The sequence below is a fragment of the Ipomoea nil genome, unplaced genomic scaffold (assembly GCF_001879475.1).
Source record: "Ipomoea nil cultivar Tokyo-kokei standard unplaced genomic scaffold, Asagao_1.1 scaffold1096, whole genome shotgun sequence".
NCBI classification, from domain to species: Eukaryota; Viridiplantae; Streptophyta; class Magnoliopsida; order Solanales; family Convolvulaceae; genus Ipomoea; species Ipomoea nil.
In genome coordinates, this window is record NW_017617524.1 from 1,459,187 (window position 1) to 1,481,781 (window position 22,595).

Below are 22,595 nucleotides of genomic sequence, written 5' to 3' on the forward strand. Positions count from 1 at the left end.
TTGCAACCGTATGCACCTTGCAAGGTGCATTCGGTTGCACAGCATAATTTGCGTCCAAGTTGAGTAACTTTGGACGCCCAATATATATGGGCTTTGATAAATCGCGTCCAAAGTTTCAAACTTTGGACACCGTATTATTTTTTGTTTTCATATCAAAACCTTTCCCGTCGTCTTCACCCACTCCAAACCAATACACTTCGTCTTCCGCCGCCGCCGATCTCCAATATTCCCGTCGTTCGTTGTCTCCATAGCCACTGCCGTCGCTTTCCATCTCCCGTTGTCTCACACTCCTCCATCGCCGGTCGTCTCCAGCGACGTCGCCTTCTCCATCGCTCCTCACACAGCTCCATCGCCTCCTCCATCGCTCCTCGCACAGCTCCATCGCCGCTGGTTTCCAGCGCTGTCACCTTCGCCACTAGTCTCCAGCCCCGCCGCTGTCGCTACCAGTCCACGCCGCAAGGTCGCCACCCCAAGAAAATCGTCGGCTGTGGAACGGTACGTATATATATTTATTTATTACAGAGTAATTCATTTTAGACGGAGCGAGAACAGTAGTGGTGGTCTGTAGGGTAAATTGCAGCGTTCTTTGGGCTTCGTTCTCAAACCCTTCCCTTTTGTCTTCGGATTCTCTCTCATTTTTTTTTGTCTCCGAAGGGCCATAAGAAGAAAGTAAATGAAGATATTCTAGATTGGCTTCAATCTATGTTTGGTTTTCAGGTTTTAGTGCTTGTTGCTGGGATTATCTAGGCTTAATGGGAAATTCAAGCTACATATTTGTCTAAATAATTCTGAATTTTTTGCCTTTTCCATTTCTGTTGATCTACATGCAGAAAGGTAATGTTGCAAATCAAAGAGAACATCTTATTGCTGGCAAATGTGCATATTAGACAATTTCCGAAACCTGATCATCAACAACCTAAGGTTTGTGTGTTCCATTAAACTCAGCTTCGTGTATAGTGAAATGCCATCTAATGACTTAAAATTGCATCACTGTTATTAGTTTGATGACCGTGCACTTACCGAAGTCATGAAGAAGCTATTTAAAAACTACAAAAGATGGTGCGAGTACCTTAACCGCAAGAGTAGTCTCTGGTGAGTTTAGTTTTCATGTTTATACGTATTAGCAGGAATGTTTTGGCCTGATACTACCTTCTGTTAACTATTTCATTTTTTATATTATAAGAATTTGATGGGTTTGGTTCTCATATGTTTTCAACTGAGGACATCCCGGCAGAATATGTGGAACTAGAAGCTTAGTTTTCTCTATGGTCCTGCTCCATTTTCTGTGTACTGTATTAGGTGTTTCATTTGCTATAATTTTCAGGTACATTAAATATTTTTCATCTCAACCTTGCATATGGCATTTGAACTGTATGGTATGTTGGCAGGAAGCGTTAGCCCTGTGATTGGTGAGACTATCAAACCTGCCTATGGGGGTGATGATGAGGCTTTTTTGACAAAAGTGGTTACTCCTATCTATAACACAATAGCAAATGTATAATGTTGCAACTTATTTCCTCAATTGTTGCACACTAAGACACAAGCTTATTGAGTTTCTGGTGTCAGATTACATACTAAGCTGGTCAATCAGTGGAGAGTTTGACACAAGTATGCTTATCTTTTTCCTGTATTGTAAAATTCTTAATTTGTGCTGACTATGCAGATATTGAAATATTTAATTGAAATTCCTCTTATTCCCTCCAAAAAAAAAAAAATTACTTTTTTGATCTTAAGCATCTTGTAATCCTAAATGTCTAAAAAAGTTAGATTTTGCATTCCCTTCTGGGATGTTTATCGGGCTTTTGGAAGAATGGGTAGTGTCAGTTGTGCATGCAAGGAAGGCATTGAAGTGTTGGAATTATGTCATGGAAGTAAGTTTTCATTCATAAAAGTTGTAGTTTGGGAACTTATTCTTTCTCTAGTGACTTTTGGATTTTAATTTGTAAGCACCTTAGTTATCTGAAGCTGGTAAAGACACTACCCATCTTGTTTATATTCTTCAACCTGTAATTATAGGATTGGGTTGGTTGAAATGACTATGAACTGACAAACTGTAACTATATGCTTGTAAGGACTTTGGTTCTACTTCATCTTTGATGCTTGCTACTGGAGTGCTTGTACAGTGTTTTTTTATCATCAATTATGCTAAAGATCAGACAAAATTGTATCCACAAAGCCACAACTGTAAAAAAGGATTTCCACATACCTAAATTTTTTTTAAAAATCCTGTATAAACCAGATTACCTAGGCACAAGTGCAAATTTTAACTACTTTTAAGTATCTTTAAATATATAGGTCTTATGCCTTGGCATCGTTGATATTTTGTTTATTGTATCAAGCGTATTTTGATGAATTAGTTAAATATTACCAATTTCCACGAGATGTGCCAATTTTGTTCTTTGCTTGATGTTACTCTCAAAATACTATTTGTTATACTTGAATTACTTTGCAGGGATTGTTATTGAAACTGTATAAAGTGAATTCCTCTATTCGAAGGGATTGTTATTGAAACTATATAAAGTGAATTCCTCTATTTGATGGCAAAATACTATCTTTTATGTTTGTTTATGAAAACTACGTCCTGCTTCCTTGCTTTGAAGATCTGTATTATTTGTCTCTATACAGCTTTCTTTTTTGCTTTAGCTTCCATTGTTGTACTCTTCAGCATAGTGACTATGAGGATGAAAAAGAATCTTCTAGAAGCACGGACAAGGAAAGAGAGAGAGAGGGCGTGATAAAGATAGAGAAAGAGAAAGAGATATAGAAAATGATAGGGGTCGAAAGAAGGATCATGATCGCCACCACAGGGATAGAAGCGAGAGGAGGAGAACCAGAGGTAGAGATGATGCTGTTGATAATGAAGACCATTACAACGGTCAGGACTCTGATAGGTATGAGGATACTTGTGGCAACTTTCTTTCTATATTCATTGGTTCTATTGTTTGCCAGTAGGATAATGATGTATATACTATATATTTTCCCTAGTCTTTTAATATAGGGTAATGCTTTGACAGTGCAAAGCGCTGCAATAGAATCAACATTTTCTGGATTGCATTAACCACTGAACTTTTATCATTCAAGTTCTAGTTTGTGATAAACTTTAATTTGAGCCGTCTAAATTGACTCTTTTGAGCAGTACAATTTGAGGTAGTATAGTCATGGGATTTCATAATACTATGACAGAATTGTCCTATTCAGGCCAATTTTAATTGCTGTAGTTGTTTTTAACAATCATGTATAATGATGTTTCTTGGCATATTTTGGCAGAGATAATTAGTTCTATGTTTTGTTGTTGTAATGCTGCAGCAGCAGCAGCATGTTCTCGAATTCATCATGTGGTTTCTTCCACATCAAACACATCAGATGAAAGACACGCATTAGAGAAACAACTTCAACAGTCTAAAACGTCACTTGATCTTTGAAGATGAGGATAGCTCAGAGCGAGGAACTGGTATGTATTTGTTATTCTGCTATAAGAGTATTGAATGAGAGATTATATTGTATTATCTATCATTTTTTCAGGTTAAACAAATGTTGATAGCACTTCTGTGCGAGTCTGAAATGAAGTTGGCTGATGAGACCATTGAGATAATACTGAATAATGTAATTTAATGAATGATGAATGGACTCAATTCCTCTTACAATACTTTTCTGGTCTTTTCATTTCAATTGAATTATTTGAGTCGTATGTTTATGAGTATTTCTTTTGACTCTTTGAATTATTGATAGAGGACATAGGTTAAGAAAATGGAAAAACAATTAGTATATTTAGCTAGGCTATGGAATTCTCTGAACTTCAATGAGGAATTGAACTTGATTTTTGTATTTGGATGTGACAAATTATAGGGCATAATGTGTTATTTATTTCTGTGGACAGACAATTTTAGAGGCAGATATGAACCAGGACGGAAATAAATATAAATAATAATAATAACAACTTTACGCGTCCAAAGTTTTTGAACTTTGGACGCGTAAAGTTGCTTTTTTAATAAAAAATACAATACGCGTCTTAAGTTTATGAACTTCGGACGCCTAAAGTTGTTTTTTTTAAAAAATTCAATTCCGCGTCCAAAGTTCAGGAACTTTGGATGCGAATTATAGTTTTTGCGCTTCCAAAGTAACTTTGGAGCCCACATACGCGTCCAAGCAACTTTGGACGCGAAATAGCCTTAACTTTGGACGCGAATGACTGCTTTTGTACTAGTGTTAAAAGCTTTTGGGAGCCCATGGGGTTATACCTTTGTAAATTCCTCCTCTTTGGCTGGGATTCCACCTTCTTCCCTAGCTAGTTACACCTACCTTCACCTCTTAAACATCTCAAACAAACCACACAACCATCTTAATACTAAACTCTCAGAGAGATAGGATAGAAGGAAATGCAGAGAAGGAATGGAAGGCTAAGCTTAGATGAAAACTTACTGTGATTTTTCTTGGATGTCTTGTAGATCTTTTAAGGAGGAAGACAAGGTTGGGAATCAAAAGGCAAGGTCTGATAGTGTTCTTATTTATAGGGGCACAAAACCCTAGGAGAATCCACAATGATTGGTGGAGGGTAAAGTGGTAAAAACTTTGGTTAAAAGATGCATCAGGCAAAGTTTTGAAGTAGTGTGGTTCACCATGCTTCATGAACCATGGTCTAAAATCAAGATTTAAAATAGTTTGGGATTGAAAATGAATTTCCCAAAAATGACTTCTAGATAAACACTTGTTTTGCGCTTCTCAAATTTCTCCCAGTTTCACTCAGAATGACTTTTCAGTTCATCATTGGAGACCACCATATCATTCAGTTCCTTCTTTCTTTGGGAGCCAGCCAAGGATTCTGAAATTTGTAAAGCGCAGCACAGTGATGTCGAAACTGAAGTTGTAACACAAACAATCTGTAATGCAGTTCGGGAAAAACAACTCTAATCTGCGAGGCACTTCTCAATTTGAGAATTTGCCGAAATTCATTAAAAGCTCAATATTTAAAGTACATTGTTTGGAACCTGAGATTACACAATAGAATTATATTTCATACCAAACTATTGAAACCTATACACATGTACTACTTTCTAGGGGAATTTAGTATCATATTCTCAAAGACTCATACATCACAAGATTAATGTTGAATGCTTGAGCTCTGCAATAAAGGACAACCCCTACAGACATAAATTATGAAATAGGAGACTCCTACAGACATTCAACTCCTGTTTATCTCATAAATTACGACTCTGATAATTATGAAAATTACTACAGTGGAGCTGAAACTGAATAATTTTAGCAATTTTGAAATGTCTTCAACTATCACTTTTAATCCTTACACCTTAAATTTAATTTTCAACTCCTACACACATCCAAACTCTTCATCAAAATTTATTTCCGAAGAAATAAATTCAAACAACATTTCTACTTTGTATTATTTCCTAACTAATTAAAAAAATATTAATGCTATGTACTACATGTCATGGATTAGTCACTTCAACTCCTACACATACCCAAACTCTTCAAAATTTATCTCCGAAGTTATAAATTTAAAACACTATTCCACTTTGACTTATTTCCTAACTAATCCAAAATTTATTAATGACATGTACTACATGTCATTGGATAGTCATTTCAAAAACTACTACATCATTTCTTTTTCACAAATTACTATCCTAATTCTTACATGTTTTATTTTTCACAAACTAAACCTTTGCGGAGGCATGCCCCCCCATATTTGGTATCAGAGCCTATTACGTTTCTAAAAAATTTAAAATGAACCATTTAAAATTCTATAAGTGACTACTTAGACTAAATGAACATAACCTGGAAGCTTATGAATCAGAAATGCAAGAATATCATCATTTACAAAATTGGGAACAATATGCAATTTCTAATAACAATTATGAATTAACACTTAAGCGACTCCTAGAATTAAAAAGTTATATTACAGAAATTTCTGCATAAATTTCATTATCAATGTTTCTAAGAAATTAAAATGATTCATCCATGTTTAAAATTTTGCGTTTGGAAACTTAGAAATTATGAACATAATCTTCAAGTTTTTCAAGCAGATATGCAACATTATTGTTATTTACAAAATTGGGAACAGTGTGTATATTCCTATAATAATTATGAATTTACACTTAAGAAAATTCTTGAACTTAAAAGTTATATTACAGAAATTTCGGCATGAATTTTTCTGAAAAAATTTCACATTTAAAATATTACCAAAAATTTTATAAAAATAGAGCATTAGAATCTAAAAAATGGTTAGACACTGAAGGGAAAAATTATGATCCAAATTCTTCTTTTTATAAAATAATGAAAAACACTTATGAATCTCACAAAGACATTTTAGAAGAAATTGAAAATTGTATAGCAAAACTAATCTGTTAATATGAATCAGTCAAATGAAATAATTTTAAAACAAATTGATTATTTAAAAACTATGATGGAACAGCAAGAAAAGAAAATTTCAAATTTACTAAAATTAATTGAAAATTTTAATACAAAATTTGACTTAGTAATAAGAGAAAAACAAATAATTGAAAATCCAAAATTAATTGAAATAAATAATTCCATAGATTTGTTATCTAAAAAATTTTCTAATATTCAGATTTCTTCGCAAATTAAATCCAAAACAAAAAACTTTTTGACATACAATTTAGAGGAAGTCAAGAAAAATTTAAATAAATAATGAATCCTTTTTCGGGAAGGTCAAGAACATTAACTTCAGAAGAACCTAGTTCTTCTAGAATTAGCACATTAAACCAAACCAACAGTCCCTCTTATTTAAACAGACTTTTTAAATTTAACTCAAACAAAAATGCCTATAAATTAGAACAAATTGTTGACACAGAAAGAGATTTAGAAATTATGTCAAATGATTGCATTAATACATTAAGACCAAATATGTTATACAGAACTGGAGTTTTAGAAAACAATTCCAGTTTAATTAGAACACATAGATCCGAAATGTTCGAAATACCAGAAGGAAGGACTGAAACGTTCGGATTATTAACAAATGAAAGTATAAATCAAATTTCTTCCAAAAACTTAAATTATATACATTTAGGACTAATTACAATTGGGGTCAGAGGACTACTAATAAAACAAAACGGGACAAAAGTCTTAGTTGCTGTTTTAGACACTAGATATCAATCCTCACTAAATAAACAAATTATTGGGGTAATAGAAGTAGACATGAATAATAATAATGGAATTCATTATTTATGTCCAAATTATACTATTGCCTTAAAAGACATTAAGTATTTAAAAATTCAAGTCCAAACAAAGGGATTTGGAAATTTTAAGGGATCAAATATTGTGTTGGACGTAATCTTAATGGGAAGGTTATCCACACAAGTTTGCCCAAGATTTAAAATCAAAATTGATAACATAATTAAGACAATTGAGTCTAAAGGAATCAAATTCTTTGGACCAGAACCAGTCTCTTCTTCTCTTTTGGCAGGAGAAGAATGGAAAATTGAAAACTTAACCACTGAAATTGAAACTTTAAAACCAACAGAGGTAGTAACTTACACCAATGAAAATGGATCTTTATTATTAAGATTCAAAAATTATGAAAACTCTAATCAACAAGATCCAGAAGAAGAATAGATTATGGATTCAAAAACTTCAGGAGCACTCACATTAGAAGAATTTCAAAAAATTAAAAATGATGAATTAATTATGGAAAAATTAAACCAAGAATTGGAAATGAGAAATTCAGAAAAATATAATTTATTGGAAAAATATCTAAATGATATCCACAAATTAAAACAAAATTTTGAAAAAATTGAAGAAGAAGAAAACATGAGTCTAGAAGAAAATTCAATAAAAAATTTTATGAATACAGCAGAAACTAGTATAAATCAAAACTCTACCACATCCTCATACTATCCATCTGCTACTCCTGAACAGATGGCTTACCCAGTAGGACATCCTCCTAGACTACCTGTCACAATTTACAACCAAAATAATCCTAATAGGAGAACTTTGGGAAAAAGAACTCCTCATGAAATTCAAATATTAGGAAAAGATCCTATAATTTTAAACATTGCTAATATTCACCCACAATTATTAGATAATTATTTAGAGCAATGGACTGCCATGATGATTAGGGACTTTGAAAGTAGACATTTCAATATCACAGAAGGTGATGAAATGATCAAAATTGCTGAAAATTATCTGGGAGATATTGTTAGGGCTGCATGGGAAGCCTTTAAAATAAATTTTCCAGACAAATTAGCGGAATTAATTGCTCAAGGGAGCAATATACATAATTTTGCTTATTTGATACACAGAATTATCACAGGCAGAGATGCCAACACTGGACTAACAATTAGACAAGCAGAAGCTATGAGAGACTTGGAACAAATTCAATTATTTGATTGGAATCATGTAATAGAATTCCTCCAAGACTTTTATGCTTTAGCAAGTATTTCAGGAAATTATTTTTCTCCAGAATTAGGCGAAAGGCTTTTTACCAAGTTACCCGGACCATTGGGTAAAGAAATCCATGAATCATGGAAATTGGTACAAGCCAATGATATTTTTGACAATATAGGAATAAGAATTCAACACACTATTAGTGAATTAAAGAAAAAATGTACTTACATTCAAATTCAAAAAGAATTAAAACAAAAGAATGTAGGCTTTTGCAAACAAATTTACACTCCTCAACAGTATGGAAAACATCTTGATGATGGGTGCCAAAGAAAACAAACCAAACAAAAGAAAAACTATGTTAAGAGAAATTATTTGAGAAAATCAAATGCAAGAAAACCTTACCTAAACAAGACAAGACATGTTAGGAAATATAATCCTAATAAGACTTACAAGAGAACAATTACTTGTTTTGCTTGTAACAAACCTGGACACTTATCTTCTGTCTGTCCAAACAGACAAAATTTATTTACCAGGGAATCAAATTTAGTTTCCACAATAAATGAAGATTTGGTAGAAATAACATCTGATATTTCTAGTGAATCTGAAATTTGGAGTATTTGTTCCTTAGAAGGAATGGAAACTGAAGAAGTTGAAATTCAAGAAGATAATTTTCCAAACAATGGAATCCTTTTAGAAAAATTAAATAATTTTAATCTTTTCTAAATGGAAAATTGCATACATAATTGGAAATTTAAATCAGAAAGTGACAATATTATGTGTCACAAATGTAACTTGTATCCAGCTTTTAATAAAAGGTGGAAGTGCCAGACATGTATGAAGCAAATTTGCTCAAATTGCATTAAAAAGCATTTTGAGATTGAAATTCCAAATTTAGAACAAATCAACCCAATAAAAAATCCTGAAATTAAAATTGATCAATTAGAAACTAGAGTGACTAATTTAGAAAAAAGACTAGATATTGTGGAAGAAAAACTACATAAACTAATAATTTTGGTGGAAAAAGGGAAACAAATATCAGAAGAGAGAAATTTTAAATTCACCCAATTATCCCAAGAAGAATTAAACATTATCAACACAAAGGAAGCAGAAACCTGTACTGCTCCCATACCCTTAATTTGTAACACTGAAAAATTAATTCAAATTGTAATTCCTGGAAAAATAATAATACATGGATTAACATGTATTTTACCAATCTTAGTAGATTCAGGAGCAACCTCATCTACTATAGATTTGAGAATATTACCAGAAGAAATTAAACAAAAAATAGTTAAGGTACCACCTGTTTTCTCAACACAGTTTGATGGTACTAAAATTGCTATAGACTCACAATTAAAAAATTTACAAGTAAAGTTTCAAACCAATTGTAATAATTGGTCTGATACATATAACTGGCCCAAAATCTGGGTTAAAAATTTAAACAACCACAAAATCCCTATAATCATGGGATTAGACTTTATTCTTCACAACAATGGACAAATAATCATAAATAAAGATTATTTGACTATTAGTAAAAATTGCTCTTTAATACTTATAATTTCAAATTTCAAACCTAGAATCCTAGAACAAAAGAAATTTAAAAAATTAGAAGACTGCAAATGCATTAGCAACCAAGAAAAGTGCAGTTGCAACTTTCTAAAAATTGAAGAAAATTCACAAGTCAAGGAAGAAATTCTTAAGAATCTAAATTTAAAAAAAGGGATTGAACTAAATCTACACTTAATAGATACAAATGATTTTAAAAGAAAATTAAAAAACAATGACTTAGACCAATTAATAAAAGAATTAGAAAAAGAAGAAATTATAGGAGAAAATCCTACTAAATTTTGAGAAAGAAATAAAATAATTTGTAAATTAGAAATTATAAACCCAGACATCACAATAAAATCACCAAATTTTAAATATGGAAATTGGGAACAAGAAGAATTTAAAATGCATATTGAACAATTATTAAAATTAGGCATTGAAATATATATTAGCGCAGCACACAATGATGTTGAAACTGACGTTGTAACACAAACGATCTGTAACGCAGTTCGGGCAAACAACCCTAATCTGCGAGGCACTTCTCAATTTGAGAACTTGCCTAAATCCACTAAAAGCTCAATATTTAAAGTACACTGTTTGGAACCTGAGATTACACAATAGAATGATCTTTCCTACCAAACTATTGAAACCTAAACACATGTACTACTTTCTAGGGGAATTTAGTATCCTATTCTCAAAGACTCTCGTACCTCACCAGATTAATGTTGAATGCTTGAGTTTTACAAGAAAGGACAACCCCTATTTATAGTAGCTATTCCTAACAGATTCGTGAATAATAAAGCTATTCCTAATCAGACTAGAACTAAACACTTCAATAACAATTCCCTTTAGAACTAGTACTCTTCAATAACTACTCCTCTTAGGCTTGGTATTCCTTTATAGATCTGGTATTCCTTTTGCACATAACTTTGACAAAACACTTTGAGTCAACAATCTCCCCCTTTGTCAAATTTTTGGCAAAAACCTTGATCTCATAGTGGCTTGATTTCCTATTCTTCTCCCCCTTAGTTGATTCTTCTCTCCCTAAACTTGATTCCTGGAGTTCTTGGAAAAAAAAACTTGAAACTTGTATTTGAATGTGTGAGTGAAGAGAATTCTTCACTGTCTCTGTACATTTTACCAATGTGTGGTAAAGTAGATCCACACAGTCACAAAAGTAGAGGATTTGATCATAGATAAGTTCAAGTGGTTTTGGATCTGTAAATCAAATTTCGCCATTCACGCAGGGCAAAACCCGCATCATGCATTTCATTTGGAAGAGGAAGCACCGGGCCATCAGAGATGAATATTCCGGTGGAATCTTCTCCGAGATCATATGGATTTCCATTGCCGTTTGAAATCGGAACGGTAGAGGATCCGAAAGCTGGGTGCGGATCCGACCCGAATCCATAGGGATCGGGACTGTGGACGGATTGAGGAAAGTGCTCAACTGTCACTTCATCGTACTCTCCCGGAAATCCCCCGGCTGATTGGTACGGTGGCGCGTATCCGCCGTAACCGCCGTCATCAAACGGCGGAGGAGCCGTTCTGACGTGCTCATCCATAGTAGATACATCGAAGATGCTGATTTCCCCGTCTTCTTTGATTTTCTGGTGATCCTTCGCACCAGGCTCTCTTCTGGGTTGTTGAGGTAGCAAGAAAATGAAGTTACCCGAAGACTCATGTCATTGGCTTCCATGGAGATTATTATAATAACCGGACAGTAACGGGTTTTGATTGGAAATCAGTTTCGTACTTGTATTCATTTATACAAACCCCTCTCGCATTTGGGTGCGCCTCAACTGTTCGACAGAATTTCGGAGTCATTGTAAGTGCAATCCAAACTTCATATTTTGTTCACATATGTCATAGCTCAACTTTATACCCCAATCATGTATATCTGTTACAGTTTAAGGCTTCATCAATGTTTTTTGGGATCAAACTTGGAGGTGTGGCAGTATACTCCTTTTATTTTGTGAAAATCTTGTTTCTTTCCTCTAGTCTTTATTCTTTGATTGAGATCTCCCATGATATTTTCCAAAGGATGATTTTTCTGATTTTTTAAGACAGTAGGATGACTTTTATCCTTTTCTTCATTTGGCTCTGTTTCTGTTCTGCAATTCTGCATATCATTAGTCAGAGGTGTTGGAACAGTTGTTTCAACAACTCTTGGACTTTTGTCATCATCAGTGGTTATTGCTGGAGTTACATCATCAATGATCACACTATTTGATGAATAGCCTGGGGATGCTCCTTGGTCATGAAAATTTATGTGTCCCATACGTTGGTGCCATAATTGTGTTTGACTGATGGTTGTCTGTAAACCGGATAGATCACTATCCCATGTGTAGCATTTGTTTGTAGACCTTTTTCCCATCATGACACAATCATGATTCTGATTAAACACATTGCAACTGTCTCTAGAGAACTCTACTTTGAGTTCATCTTCACAAAGCTGACTTATGCTGATTAGATTTGCTTTTAAGCTTTGTACTAAAAGGACTTTTGACAACTTAGGCAGCCCATGGACATTCAAGGTACCATTTGCAATAATTTGTCCTTTTCCACCGTCTCCAAAAGTGACATGCCCTTCATTTTTGTACTGGATGTTCTCAAGATTTTCTGAATTTCCAGTCATATGTCTTGAACATCCGCTGTCAAAGTACCATATATCTTGCTCTTTGTTTGTTTTGGAGGTATATGCAACATTTTGGTCTTTTCTTACCCAGATTTTCTTACTATTATTTCTGTTCTGTGTTGGCCACACTCTGTTGTTTTGTCTGTAGTAAAGATCATTCTGTCTCTTGTAGCAGTGAGTTTTGATGTGTCCTAGTTTGCAGCAATAGTAGCACCTTATTCTTCTTCGGTGTCGGAAGTGCTGTTGTGACACTTCCTGTATCTCGGTTTGATGATTCTCACTAGTGTCTGTGCTTGGAGTCCTGGGTCTTTCGGTAAGCTCCTTGATTTCTTGTAGAAGTTTAGCTTCTTTGTTTTTGAAGTCTAATAGTTCGTTTTGAGCTTCTTTGTATTGTTTCTCTATTCGTTCTTTTTCATTCTTCAAATAGTGATTATCTTCCATGAGTTCTAAATTTTTCTTGATGATTTGCTCCCACTTGGCATTTAGTTGAGTGTATGCCTCTAGTAACTCTTGCATGTCATCGCTATTGTTGCTTTCATGGCTAGCGGTGAAGGCTACGAAATTTGTGTTGCTATCATCTTCTTCACTATCTGAGTCGTCGCTTAGGGTTGATATATATGTTTTATTTTTCCTTTTCAAGTATGTGGCACATTCTGATTGGATGTGTCCAAAACCTTTGCATTCATAGCACTGTATTCTTTCTGTATTTGAACTGTCTCTTCTTTTTGAAATAGATTGATTTTGTCCAGTTGGGAAGTCCCCTTGATTGATTGAAGCACTTTTGTTTCTAAATTTGTTGAATTGTTTGAGAACTCTGTTGAAATTCTTTGTTAGGAGAGCAATTGATTGTTCCATGGTTTCAGTATCAATTTCTGGACTTCCTTTCTGCTTTGATTGGAACGCAATTCCTTTGTCATTATCTTTCCCTTTTTGCAGTATCTCAAGCTCATATGTTTGAAGATTTCCCATTAGATCACTCAGTTTGTAGGTGTTTAGATCTTTATGTTCTTGAATAGCGGTGACTTTCATTTGGAATCTTCCGGGTAGTGAGCGTAGTACCTTTTTGACGATCCTATGTTCGGGTATAGGTTCGCCTAAGTTGAATGCATCTCCGGATATACTTAAAACTCTGGCACTGAATTGGGTGATGCTTTCTTCCTCTTCCATTTTCAGGTTTTCAAATTCAGTTTGTATCATCTGAAGCTTAGATTGTCTTACAGTTGTGTTTCCCTCATGATGATCGCACAATATACTCCACGCAATTTTGGCTATGCGAGTAGAGGCAATCAGTTTGAAGGTATCTTCGCTCACAGCTCCATAGATTGCATTCATTGCCTTCGAGTTGAAGTTATATTCTGTTTTTTCTTCTTCACTCCAGTCAATTTTAGGTTTTATGTTTCCTTTATCATCAACTGGAGTTTTCCATTCGTTTTCTATAGCATTCCAGACACCTTCTCCTTGTGCCAAGATGTATATTTGCATTCTGGCTTTCCAGTAGGAAAAATTCGTGCCAATGAGGGCAGGTGACCTAGTGTTTGACAGTCCTTCTCTGGGAAACTCCATTAGGATCCTGCTAATAACTTAAGCAGTTTGGCTCTGATACCAATTGAAATATATATTAGCGCAGCACACAATGATGTTGAAACTGACGTTGTAACACAAACGATCTGTAACGCAGTTCGGGCAAACAACCCTAATCTGCGAGGCACTTCTCAATTTGAGAACTTGCCTAAATCCACTAAAAGCTCAATATTTAAAGTACACTGTTTGGAACCTGAGATTACACAATAGAATGATCTTTCCTACCAAACTATTGAAACCTAAACACATGTACTACTTTCTAGGGGAATTTAGTATCCTATTCTCAAAGACTCTCGTACCTCACCAGATTAATGTTGAATGCTTGAGTTTTACAAGAAAGGACAACCCCTATTTATAGTAGCTATTCCTAACAGATTCGTGAATAATAAAGCTATTCCTAATCAGACTAGAACTAAACACTTCAATAACAATTCCCTTTAGAACTAGTACTCTTCAATAACTACTCCTCTTAGGCTTGGTATTCCTTTATAGATCTGGTATTCCTTTTGCACATAACTTTGACAAAACACTTTGAGTCAACAGGCATAATTAGAAAATCAAGTTCAAGACATAGAACTCTTGCTTTTATTGTTCAAAAAGAAGCAGAAAAGAAAAGAGGTCAATCTAGAATGGTCTTTGATTATATAAGACTTAATGACAATACTTATGAAGATGGGTATTGCATTCCAGATAAAGACACTCTAATTAACAAAATTCAGGAAAAAATTGGTTTTCAAAATTTGATTTAAAGTCTGGTTTTTGGCAAGTCAAAATGCATCCAGATAGTATAGAATGGACTGCATTTTCATGCACATTAGGACACTTTGAATGGCTAGTAATGCCATTTGGATTGAAGAATGCACCGCAAATTTTTCAAAGAATGATGGATGAAAATTTTAAAGATTGTTACAATTTTACTTGTATTTACATTGATGACATTTTAGTCCTTTCAAAAACAGAAAACGAACACAAAGCACACTTATACACTATTTTTACAATTTTTGAAAAACATGGATTAATAATATCCAAAAAGAAAATGGAAATAGGAAAAAATTATATTTCTTCTTAGGAGCTGAGATTGGAGAGGGAAGTATTAAATTACAACCCCACATCTCTAGAAAAATTTTGGAATTTCCTGACAAATTGGAAGAATTAAAACAATTACAATCCTTTTTAGGATTAGTAAATTATGTAAGACCTTATTTCCAAAATTTAGCAAAATTAACTACTCCATTATACAATAAAGCTCAAAGTAAAGGAGTGAGAAAATTTAATGACCAAGACATTAAAATTATCCAACAAATTAAGGAAAAGATTAAATTACTTGAACCCCTGGCATTACCTCTTGAATCAGACTATTTGATAATAGAAACTGATGGTAGTGAAATGGGTTGGGGAGCAATTTTGATTAAAAAACCAAATGAATTTGCTTTAAAATCTACAGAAAGAACTTGTAGATATACATCTGGAGTATTCAAAGAAAAAGGATATTTAACATCCTTGGACTTTGAATTACTTGCAATAATTTATGTACTTGAGAAATTTGCATTATTTATTTTATCAAAAAAGCAAATTACTATCAGAACAGATTGCGAATCAATTGTTAAATTTGCAGATACTAAAAATGAAAGAAAATTAACTTCTAATAGATGGCTAAAATTTAGAGAATTTGTCCTTAATAGAGGATTTAAAATTAAATGGGAACATATTAAAGGAAAAGATAATAAGATTTCAGATTTATTATCAATAAAATTATTGTGTGACTAATCTGTCTTTGCTAAGTTGTGCAGAAAATTTGAGACACTTAGCACAAAATTTGAGACTCTTAGCAGTAAATTCCAGACTCTGAACATAGAGAAAATTTTCACATTTGACAAGACGGAATTAAAGACATTTCCGGAGAAAAATCAATTTAAGACACCTCTCAGAAGCAGGCTTCATGATAAGGAGACATGTCTTCTGGACAATATTTGGAACTTGGCTACTGAAAGGCAAGCTAACCCTAAAAAGGTAGCTATTCTCAATGCTTAGCAGAATATTTCCATTCTGGAAAACAATTTAAGAAAAAACCATATTCCTGTTATGTTTTATACAACGGCCCTAAGGCTGGAGTATATCTAAAATGGGAAGAAATGGTACCCTTAATTGAGGAAATTAAATTATTTCCTAAATTCGGAATACCCCTTTTTAAGGGATTTTTCGATATTCAGGAAGCAATATCAGAAATATCAGAAATATTTGGAGAATTTTGAGAACTGAGGAGAAAATTCTCATATTTCTCCAAAGGTTCTTAAATATCAGAAATATTTGAAACATTTGGAGAATTTTGAGGATCCTGATTTCCTCAAAGAAATTTTAGACCCAGAAATTGACACATCATCTTCTGTTCAGAAGAATGAAAAATTACAGACTCCTCCTGAGACATGAAAATTTCTACCGTTCTCTACACCTACTTTTGCAGACACCCTTAGAGAACAATTAACTTCTACTCCAAAACAGAAAAATTTACTTATTCTGGAAAAACCAAAAATTCAACCAATTTCTCCACCAAAGCAGCCTTTTCTTTCTGCTGAAGAAGTAAATTTAAAGACATTTATCCTTCTTCAAGACTATCTAGCCCAAATTACCATCAACCAAGTTCTATCCAAAGGAATTTCCACCACTTGGGAATTTACTTATGATATTTTCAAAATTTGTCAAAGCCAATACCCAAATTGTCCTGAAAACCAAGAAGATGAATGTTTTTGTAAATTAGATTCTGCCATTAGAAAGGCAAATTTGTTGATTCCAAATTTTAAACCTTTCAAATTCAGAGATTATCCAGTCACAATTCCATCACTTATCAAGCATGGTCTGGTAAACTCTATAAATTCTCCACCTCTTCCAGATTATTCACCCTTTTTTGTCTCACTTTTATCTAATACATTTGAAACCATAATTCCAGAAGTGAGAAAAAATTTCTTGATAAAATTCAATTCCCTCTATCCTGATTTTGAAAGAAAAATTCCAGCATATCATTTACTGGAAATCTTCTTCCAAGACATTGATGATGAATATCAAGAATTTTGTAAAGAAAATTCTGAAATTAAAATGATTAAAATAGAAGGCCCTATGGAAAGACAGCTGGAAATTGTCCGGGCAAAAATTCTGGCAAATGATTTTGGATGGACCAGGACAAAATTTGCTACAATGAACATTTTAAGAGAAGACGAACAAGGAAAGATCTATTGTGAATCTTCAATAGCATCCAAGTTCTTCTTCCCATTTCAACTTGAGCACCCAAGACCAAAGCTGGTTCAGACATACAGGAAGCACAAAGAAGTACTCAGAAATTTCAGTGCAAGCCGATATTCAAGAAATTCTTCATCAGATTTGTCACTCTAAAAATGATGAAGAAAACAAATTCAAGACCCGCCAAGGAAGTTTTCCTACAGCAATAATTTTGGAAAAAAGGCTACTGGTGAAAATTTGAAAAGACAGTTACTATTGAAAATTGGTATCCATTACTGTACATGGGTCCCAACTTTCAGACAAAATTAAAGACTTCATGGCTAAGGAATGGGGGCCTGTCCATTCCAAGAGATAAATCCAATTTATCTCTGAATTGTAAAAAGATAAGATAATATTCGTTCTTATCTTCATCTTTATTACAACATGTGAAAAATGTAATATATGTACAAAGTAGCTGATGAGATAAGACTCGTTCCTATCTTCATCCTGTAGATAGTAGTTAGCTGTACATCCTAGAACCTTCAGTCTCTTGTATAAATAGGTGTGATGATCTTTCTGAAGACACACACAACAATCATCTACCTTATGCATCCTAATGAAAACCCCTTTGTTCATACGCTCTAAATTTTCACACTAAATTTCTTTGCTCCAACTTCTTCAAATTGCTACTAAGAGGTATGATCCCAACTTAATCTTCTTACTTTGTGTTAGTTTTTATTCTTATTTTTAACCATATGTATATCTGAATCCAACAGACGTAAATCCTGTTTGAGCCGAAGCAATCCATGTAGTCTAGAAAACCTTTGGGGAAGAAGTACCAGGAGGGGAAAAGAGTACCCAAATAAGGTTCATAGATGTTGTTAGGATTGTAAACGGAGAAATCCGGTAGTAGGTTAGGGGTGAAAAGGTGAGAGTTTTAGATAAAATATGACTAAATAGTAAGCATAAAAACTAACATGAACTGATAAGATTAAGAAAGATCATATCTGGCTGTAGTAAAGAGAAGAAGAAGGAGCAAAGCCTTAAAAACTGTTTGAAAAAAGTAATATTTTGAAATATAAATTCTCAAAACAATGCCTGCGAAAAAGACAATTTGTACAAAAAATTGAAAACATGGATAAAAAATTTATTCAAGAATATTTTGGAAACAATGAAAATTTTCAAGTTGAAAGAAATTTTGGAACCATATTTACGACATACTATTTAGATGAAAAATCTAAAGATAAAGAATTTCTTGAATATACAATAAATATTCCAAATTTCAACGAAAAAATTTATTATCTACTTAAAAAATTTCCCTACCCAGACTTGGTAAAACAAATTATCAAGTGTTTAAAATTTTTCACATTCCAAGAAAAATTTGTATTCGACAAATTAAAAGAACAATTAGAAATAGATTTTGAAGAAGAAAAATTAGAAAATTTGGTTGAAGAAATAATCGAATTAGTTTCTCAATCAAGACACATTAAAAATTTTGAAGCACAATTTCATCAACAGCATGCACACATAAATTATGAAATAGGAGACTCCTACAGACATTCAACTCCTGTTTATCCCATAAATTACGACTCTGATAATTATGAAAATTACTACAGTGGAGCTGAAACTGAATAATTTTAGCAATTTTGAAATGTCTTCAACTATCACTTTTAATCCTTACACCTTAAATTTAATTTTCAACTCCTACACACATCCAAACTCTTCATCAAAATTTATTTCTGAACAAATAAATTCAAACAACATTTCTACTTTGTATTATTTCCTAACTAATTCAAAAAATATTAATGCTATTGGTAGGGAATATCCCGACCGACATAAGCTCCACCACGACCGACTTTGCCTTTGTCTTTTTCTTCTGATCTTTGCAGGTAGCAGGTCGGGCTTTTTCATGCAGACCCCGGTCGGGAACGGCCGGAAGTTGCCCGAACGCTGGTGTCAATCACCGAGCGGTAGCCCTTTGACGAGAGAGCTGGCGAAAGGACGCGTGGCGGCTCTTCATGATGACAGACAGGGCACCCGGGAGGGTGACACGTGGTGGCTACGTGGAAGACATGCCGAGCGGCCGGAATCCTGTCCCCGGCACGGCGGCTATAAATACCCACAGTAGCTACAGTGTAGGGGACTTTTGGACGATCGATAGGTTGTTGTTAGAGAATCCCGACCGCAGTCAGTCGGTACTCAGAGCAACCAAGTGGATTGTACTTAGGGCCTTTACCGTGATCAATAAAGACATTTACTTGCTTTATTTGGTCTCGGCTTATTTCATATTGCTTACGTATAATTAGCAGTATCATTTTGGCGCCGTCTGTGGGGACCCGTGCAAGAAACCAACGTCTTGACGAGCACCCGATCTCTATATCAACATGTATCCGTGGGCACACAACAACTTTGCCGACGACCAGGCGGATGCGGCGAGCTCCTCCGACCACTATGCTACCCAACAGCAGGGTCAGACGATGGACCTCAACCTCAACCTCTCACCACCGCATCCGTCAAATGCCTACCCGGCCGCACAACAGCCGGTGAATTACATACAACCGCGGTACCCAACACCCGGTCTGCCATACCAGCAGCAGCCGATGATGTATCCCGCCCAGTATCCGTACCCGGTCCCACCTCCGCCGTATGGGTATTGGCCAGGCCAACCGATGTGCTACACTTCCCCGGTTGGTTATCCACCATATACGCCTGCTTATACAGCTCCAGCCGCCGCCCCTCCAGTACAACCGACCGCACAGGTAGAGCCGCAGCGTCAGTCAGCATCCCGGGCTAGACGCTCGGCTCATTCGCGGTTGGGGTCGGGGGGTGCTGATGCGATGGAGGCACCAGCTCAGGCCGTTCAAGCGGAGGACCCTGAAGAAGTTGCCCGAGCGGTAGCTTTTGATCGTCTTCGACCAGAGATGCGCCAGCGTTTGGGACCCCAAGACCCGAACCGCGGGCAAGAAGACGTACAAATGCAGGAGGTTAGCCAGGAGGCTTCATCTGGGTATAGCGGGTCGAGGTCTCACCGACGGCGACGCGCTCGGGATACAGCCCAAGCCGCTCAAGCCGCCGAGCTCAACGAAACCCGAGGATTACTCTATAACCTCCAGGCGGAAGTTGCGCAGCTCAGGAATGCGTACCCTGCAACACCCCCGGTCAACCAATCGACCTTGCACCAGACGCCTTTCACAGCAGCGGTAATGGCCCAGCCTTACCCGCTTGACTTAAAGGTCTCTGGGGAGAAGAGTTATGACGGGCGGGCAGATCCTGAGGCCCACGTGAATGATTTTTTCAGCAACATGATGCTGAAGGGCGTTTTCGACGCCGTGATGTGCAGGGCCTTCTACTCGACCCTCACCGGTCGAGCGGCAGAGTGGTTCTGTACCCTGCAACCGGGGTCGATCGATAAATTTGAGACCCTGGCGATCAAATTTGTGAGGAAGTTCATCACTTCCAAAGTGGTGAGGAAGTCCTACATGTATCTCGAGAAGGCCAAGCAATTAGAAGGGGAAAGCTTGACCGATTTCCTCATCAAATGGAAAGCGGCGGTCGGGGAGGTCGAGCCTATGGACGATGCGACCGCCACCCACATGCTTCACATATCTCTCCGGGCGGGACATTTGTATCAGGACTTCATCCTACACCCCCCGACCAGTTACGAGGAGGCCCTTCGGAGGGTCACAGACTATGCCAACGCCGGCGAGGCGAATGCCGTAAAGCGCTTGCAGGAGGTCGGCTCTTCGTCCCGTAAACCGGCCGGCCGGGCGGAGCATCGGTCAGGAGATGACAATCCCCGATCCCGCACCAGGCCTGGCGAGTTTACGGCCTTGAACCGATCCGCAGCGGAGGCCATGCAGTACGCCCAGTCCTGCAATCTCATCAAACTCCCCCATCCCGATCGAGACGGCCCTGACAAGAGTAAGCACTGTGCTTACCACCGATGTGCCGGGCATGACACCGAGGAGTGTACCCACTTACGCCAATTGTTGGAAGATCTGCTCAACCTGGGAAAATTGGACAAGTGTGTGGGGAAGAGAGAGGACAACAAGAAGAATACCGATCGGAGAGATCATAGGCGTCCTCATCACCGCTCCGATCGGTCAGGTCAGGACCGAAGAGACGATCGAAGGGACGATCGTCATGATGACCGACGGGACCCTGACCCTCCGTCCGGTAGCCGCCCGTCCGGGAAGCCTACCATCCACGTCATTTTTGGTGGGCTGGAAGATGCTTCCCGACCGCGGACTAATTGCCCGGTCGCAATAGTGGATTCCCGGGGAACCGGGAAGAGGCAGAAGATGGAACCCATAACCTTCACCCTCGAAGACCAACCTACCAGCAGCGACCACGGCATGGAGGCGCTCGTGGTCACGATTGACGTTAAGGGGACAGACGTCCAAAGGGTTATGGTTGACACGGGCAGCAGTGTGAACGTCCTATACTTGGACGTGTTTGAGAAGCTTGGCCTCGACAGGAAGGAGCTGACTCCGGTCGGTGTACCACTGTCAGGATTTACCGGGGCTCTTATTTACCCCGAGGGAAAAATAACGCTCCCGGTCGAGATCGGCACACCTCCAAAGTCGATCCAAACGGAGCTAGAATCTGTTGTGGTCAACCTTCATTGCGTCCACAACATTATCTTGGGCCGACCCGCCATCATGAAGATCGGTGGGATAATTTCTATGCCCCACATGTGCATGAAATTCCCCACCCCTAACGGGGTCGGCGTGGTCCGTGGCGATGTCCAATCCGCCCGGAAGTGTTACACCCGAGCGGTCAACAGACGTGACTCCGGTCCATCTTCCCGGGTGAACACCATAGCCAAAGAGGAGGCTAAGGAACGGAAGGAGCAGCCTGAGCCTTCCGAAGAAATAGAAGAAGTTCCCCTATCCGAGGATCGCCCGGATAGGAAGATCAAGATTGGCCGAGCCCTCACCCCCGAGCTTCGAGCGGAAGTTTTGGCCACACTCCGGGAGTATGCTGATATCTTTGCGTGGGGGCCCGAAGACATGCCCGGAATCGATCGGTCGGTCATCTGTCACAAATTGGCCGTCGATCCCGCAGCTAAGCCGGTCGTGCAGAAAACACGACACCTTTCCTCCGATCGCCGCGAATTTGTCAGGGAGGAAGTCAAAAAGATGGCGGCGATCGAGCACATCCGTCCGGTAGTCTATCCCGAGTGGGTGGCAAATATCGTTCTTGTTCCTAAGCCCCCAGCATGGAGGATGTGCATCGATTTTACGGACCTCAACAAGGCCTGTCC

General features: G+C 36.9%; 1 protein-coding gene and 1 long non-coding RNA gene across 2 annotated transcripts; one reads left to right on the forward strand and one right to left on the reverse strand.

Moving 5' to 3' along the window:
• Positions 1 to 648: 648 nt before the first annotated feature.
• Positions 649 to 1,148, forward strand: LOC109183059. The gene is made up of 3 exons (XR_002054481.1): positions 649 to 717; positions 831 to 921; positions 1,001 to 1,148. It is a non-coding gene; the product is annotated as an uncharacterized LOC109183059 (long non-coding RNA).
• A 10,673-nt stretch (positions 1,149 to 11,821) lies between these two features.
• On the reverse strand, positions 11,822 to 14,101 carry LOC109183045. The gene is made up of 2 exons (XM_019333261.1): positions 12,626 to 14,101; positions 11,822 to 12,502 (listed from the first exon to the last, which is right to left on the reverse strand). The coding sequence occupies exons 1-2, from the start codon at positions 14,099 to 14,101 to the stop codon at positions 11,822 to 11,824; spliced, it is 2,157 nt and encodes a 718-aa protein (XP_019188806.1).
• Between the last annotated feature and the right edge of the window lie 8,494 nt (positions 14,102 to 22,595).

Bases quoted from the DNA above. Each gene is read 5' to 3' on its own strand.
- LOC109183045 (XM_019333261.1), bottom strand. From the start codon at position 14,101: ATGGAGTTTCCCAGAGAAGGACTGTCAAACACTAGGTCACCTGCCCTC. The intron at 12,503-12,625 runs GTAAGAAAAGAC...GAGAACATCCAG, and splicing joins ATAATAGTAAGAAAATCTGG to TACAAAAATGAAGGGCATGT.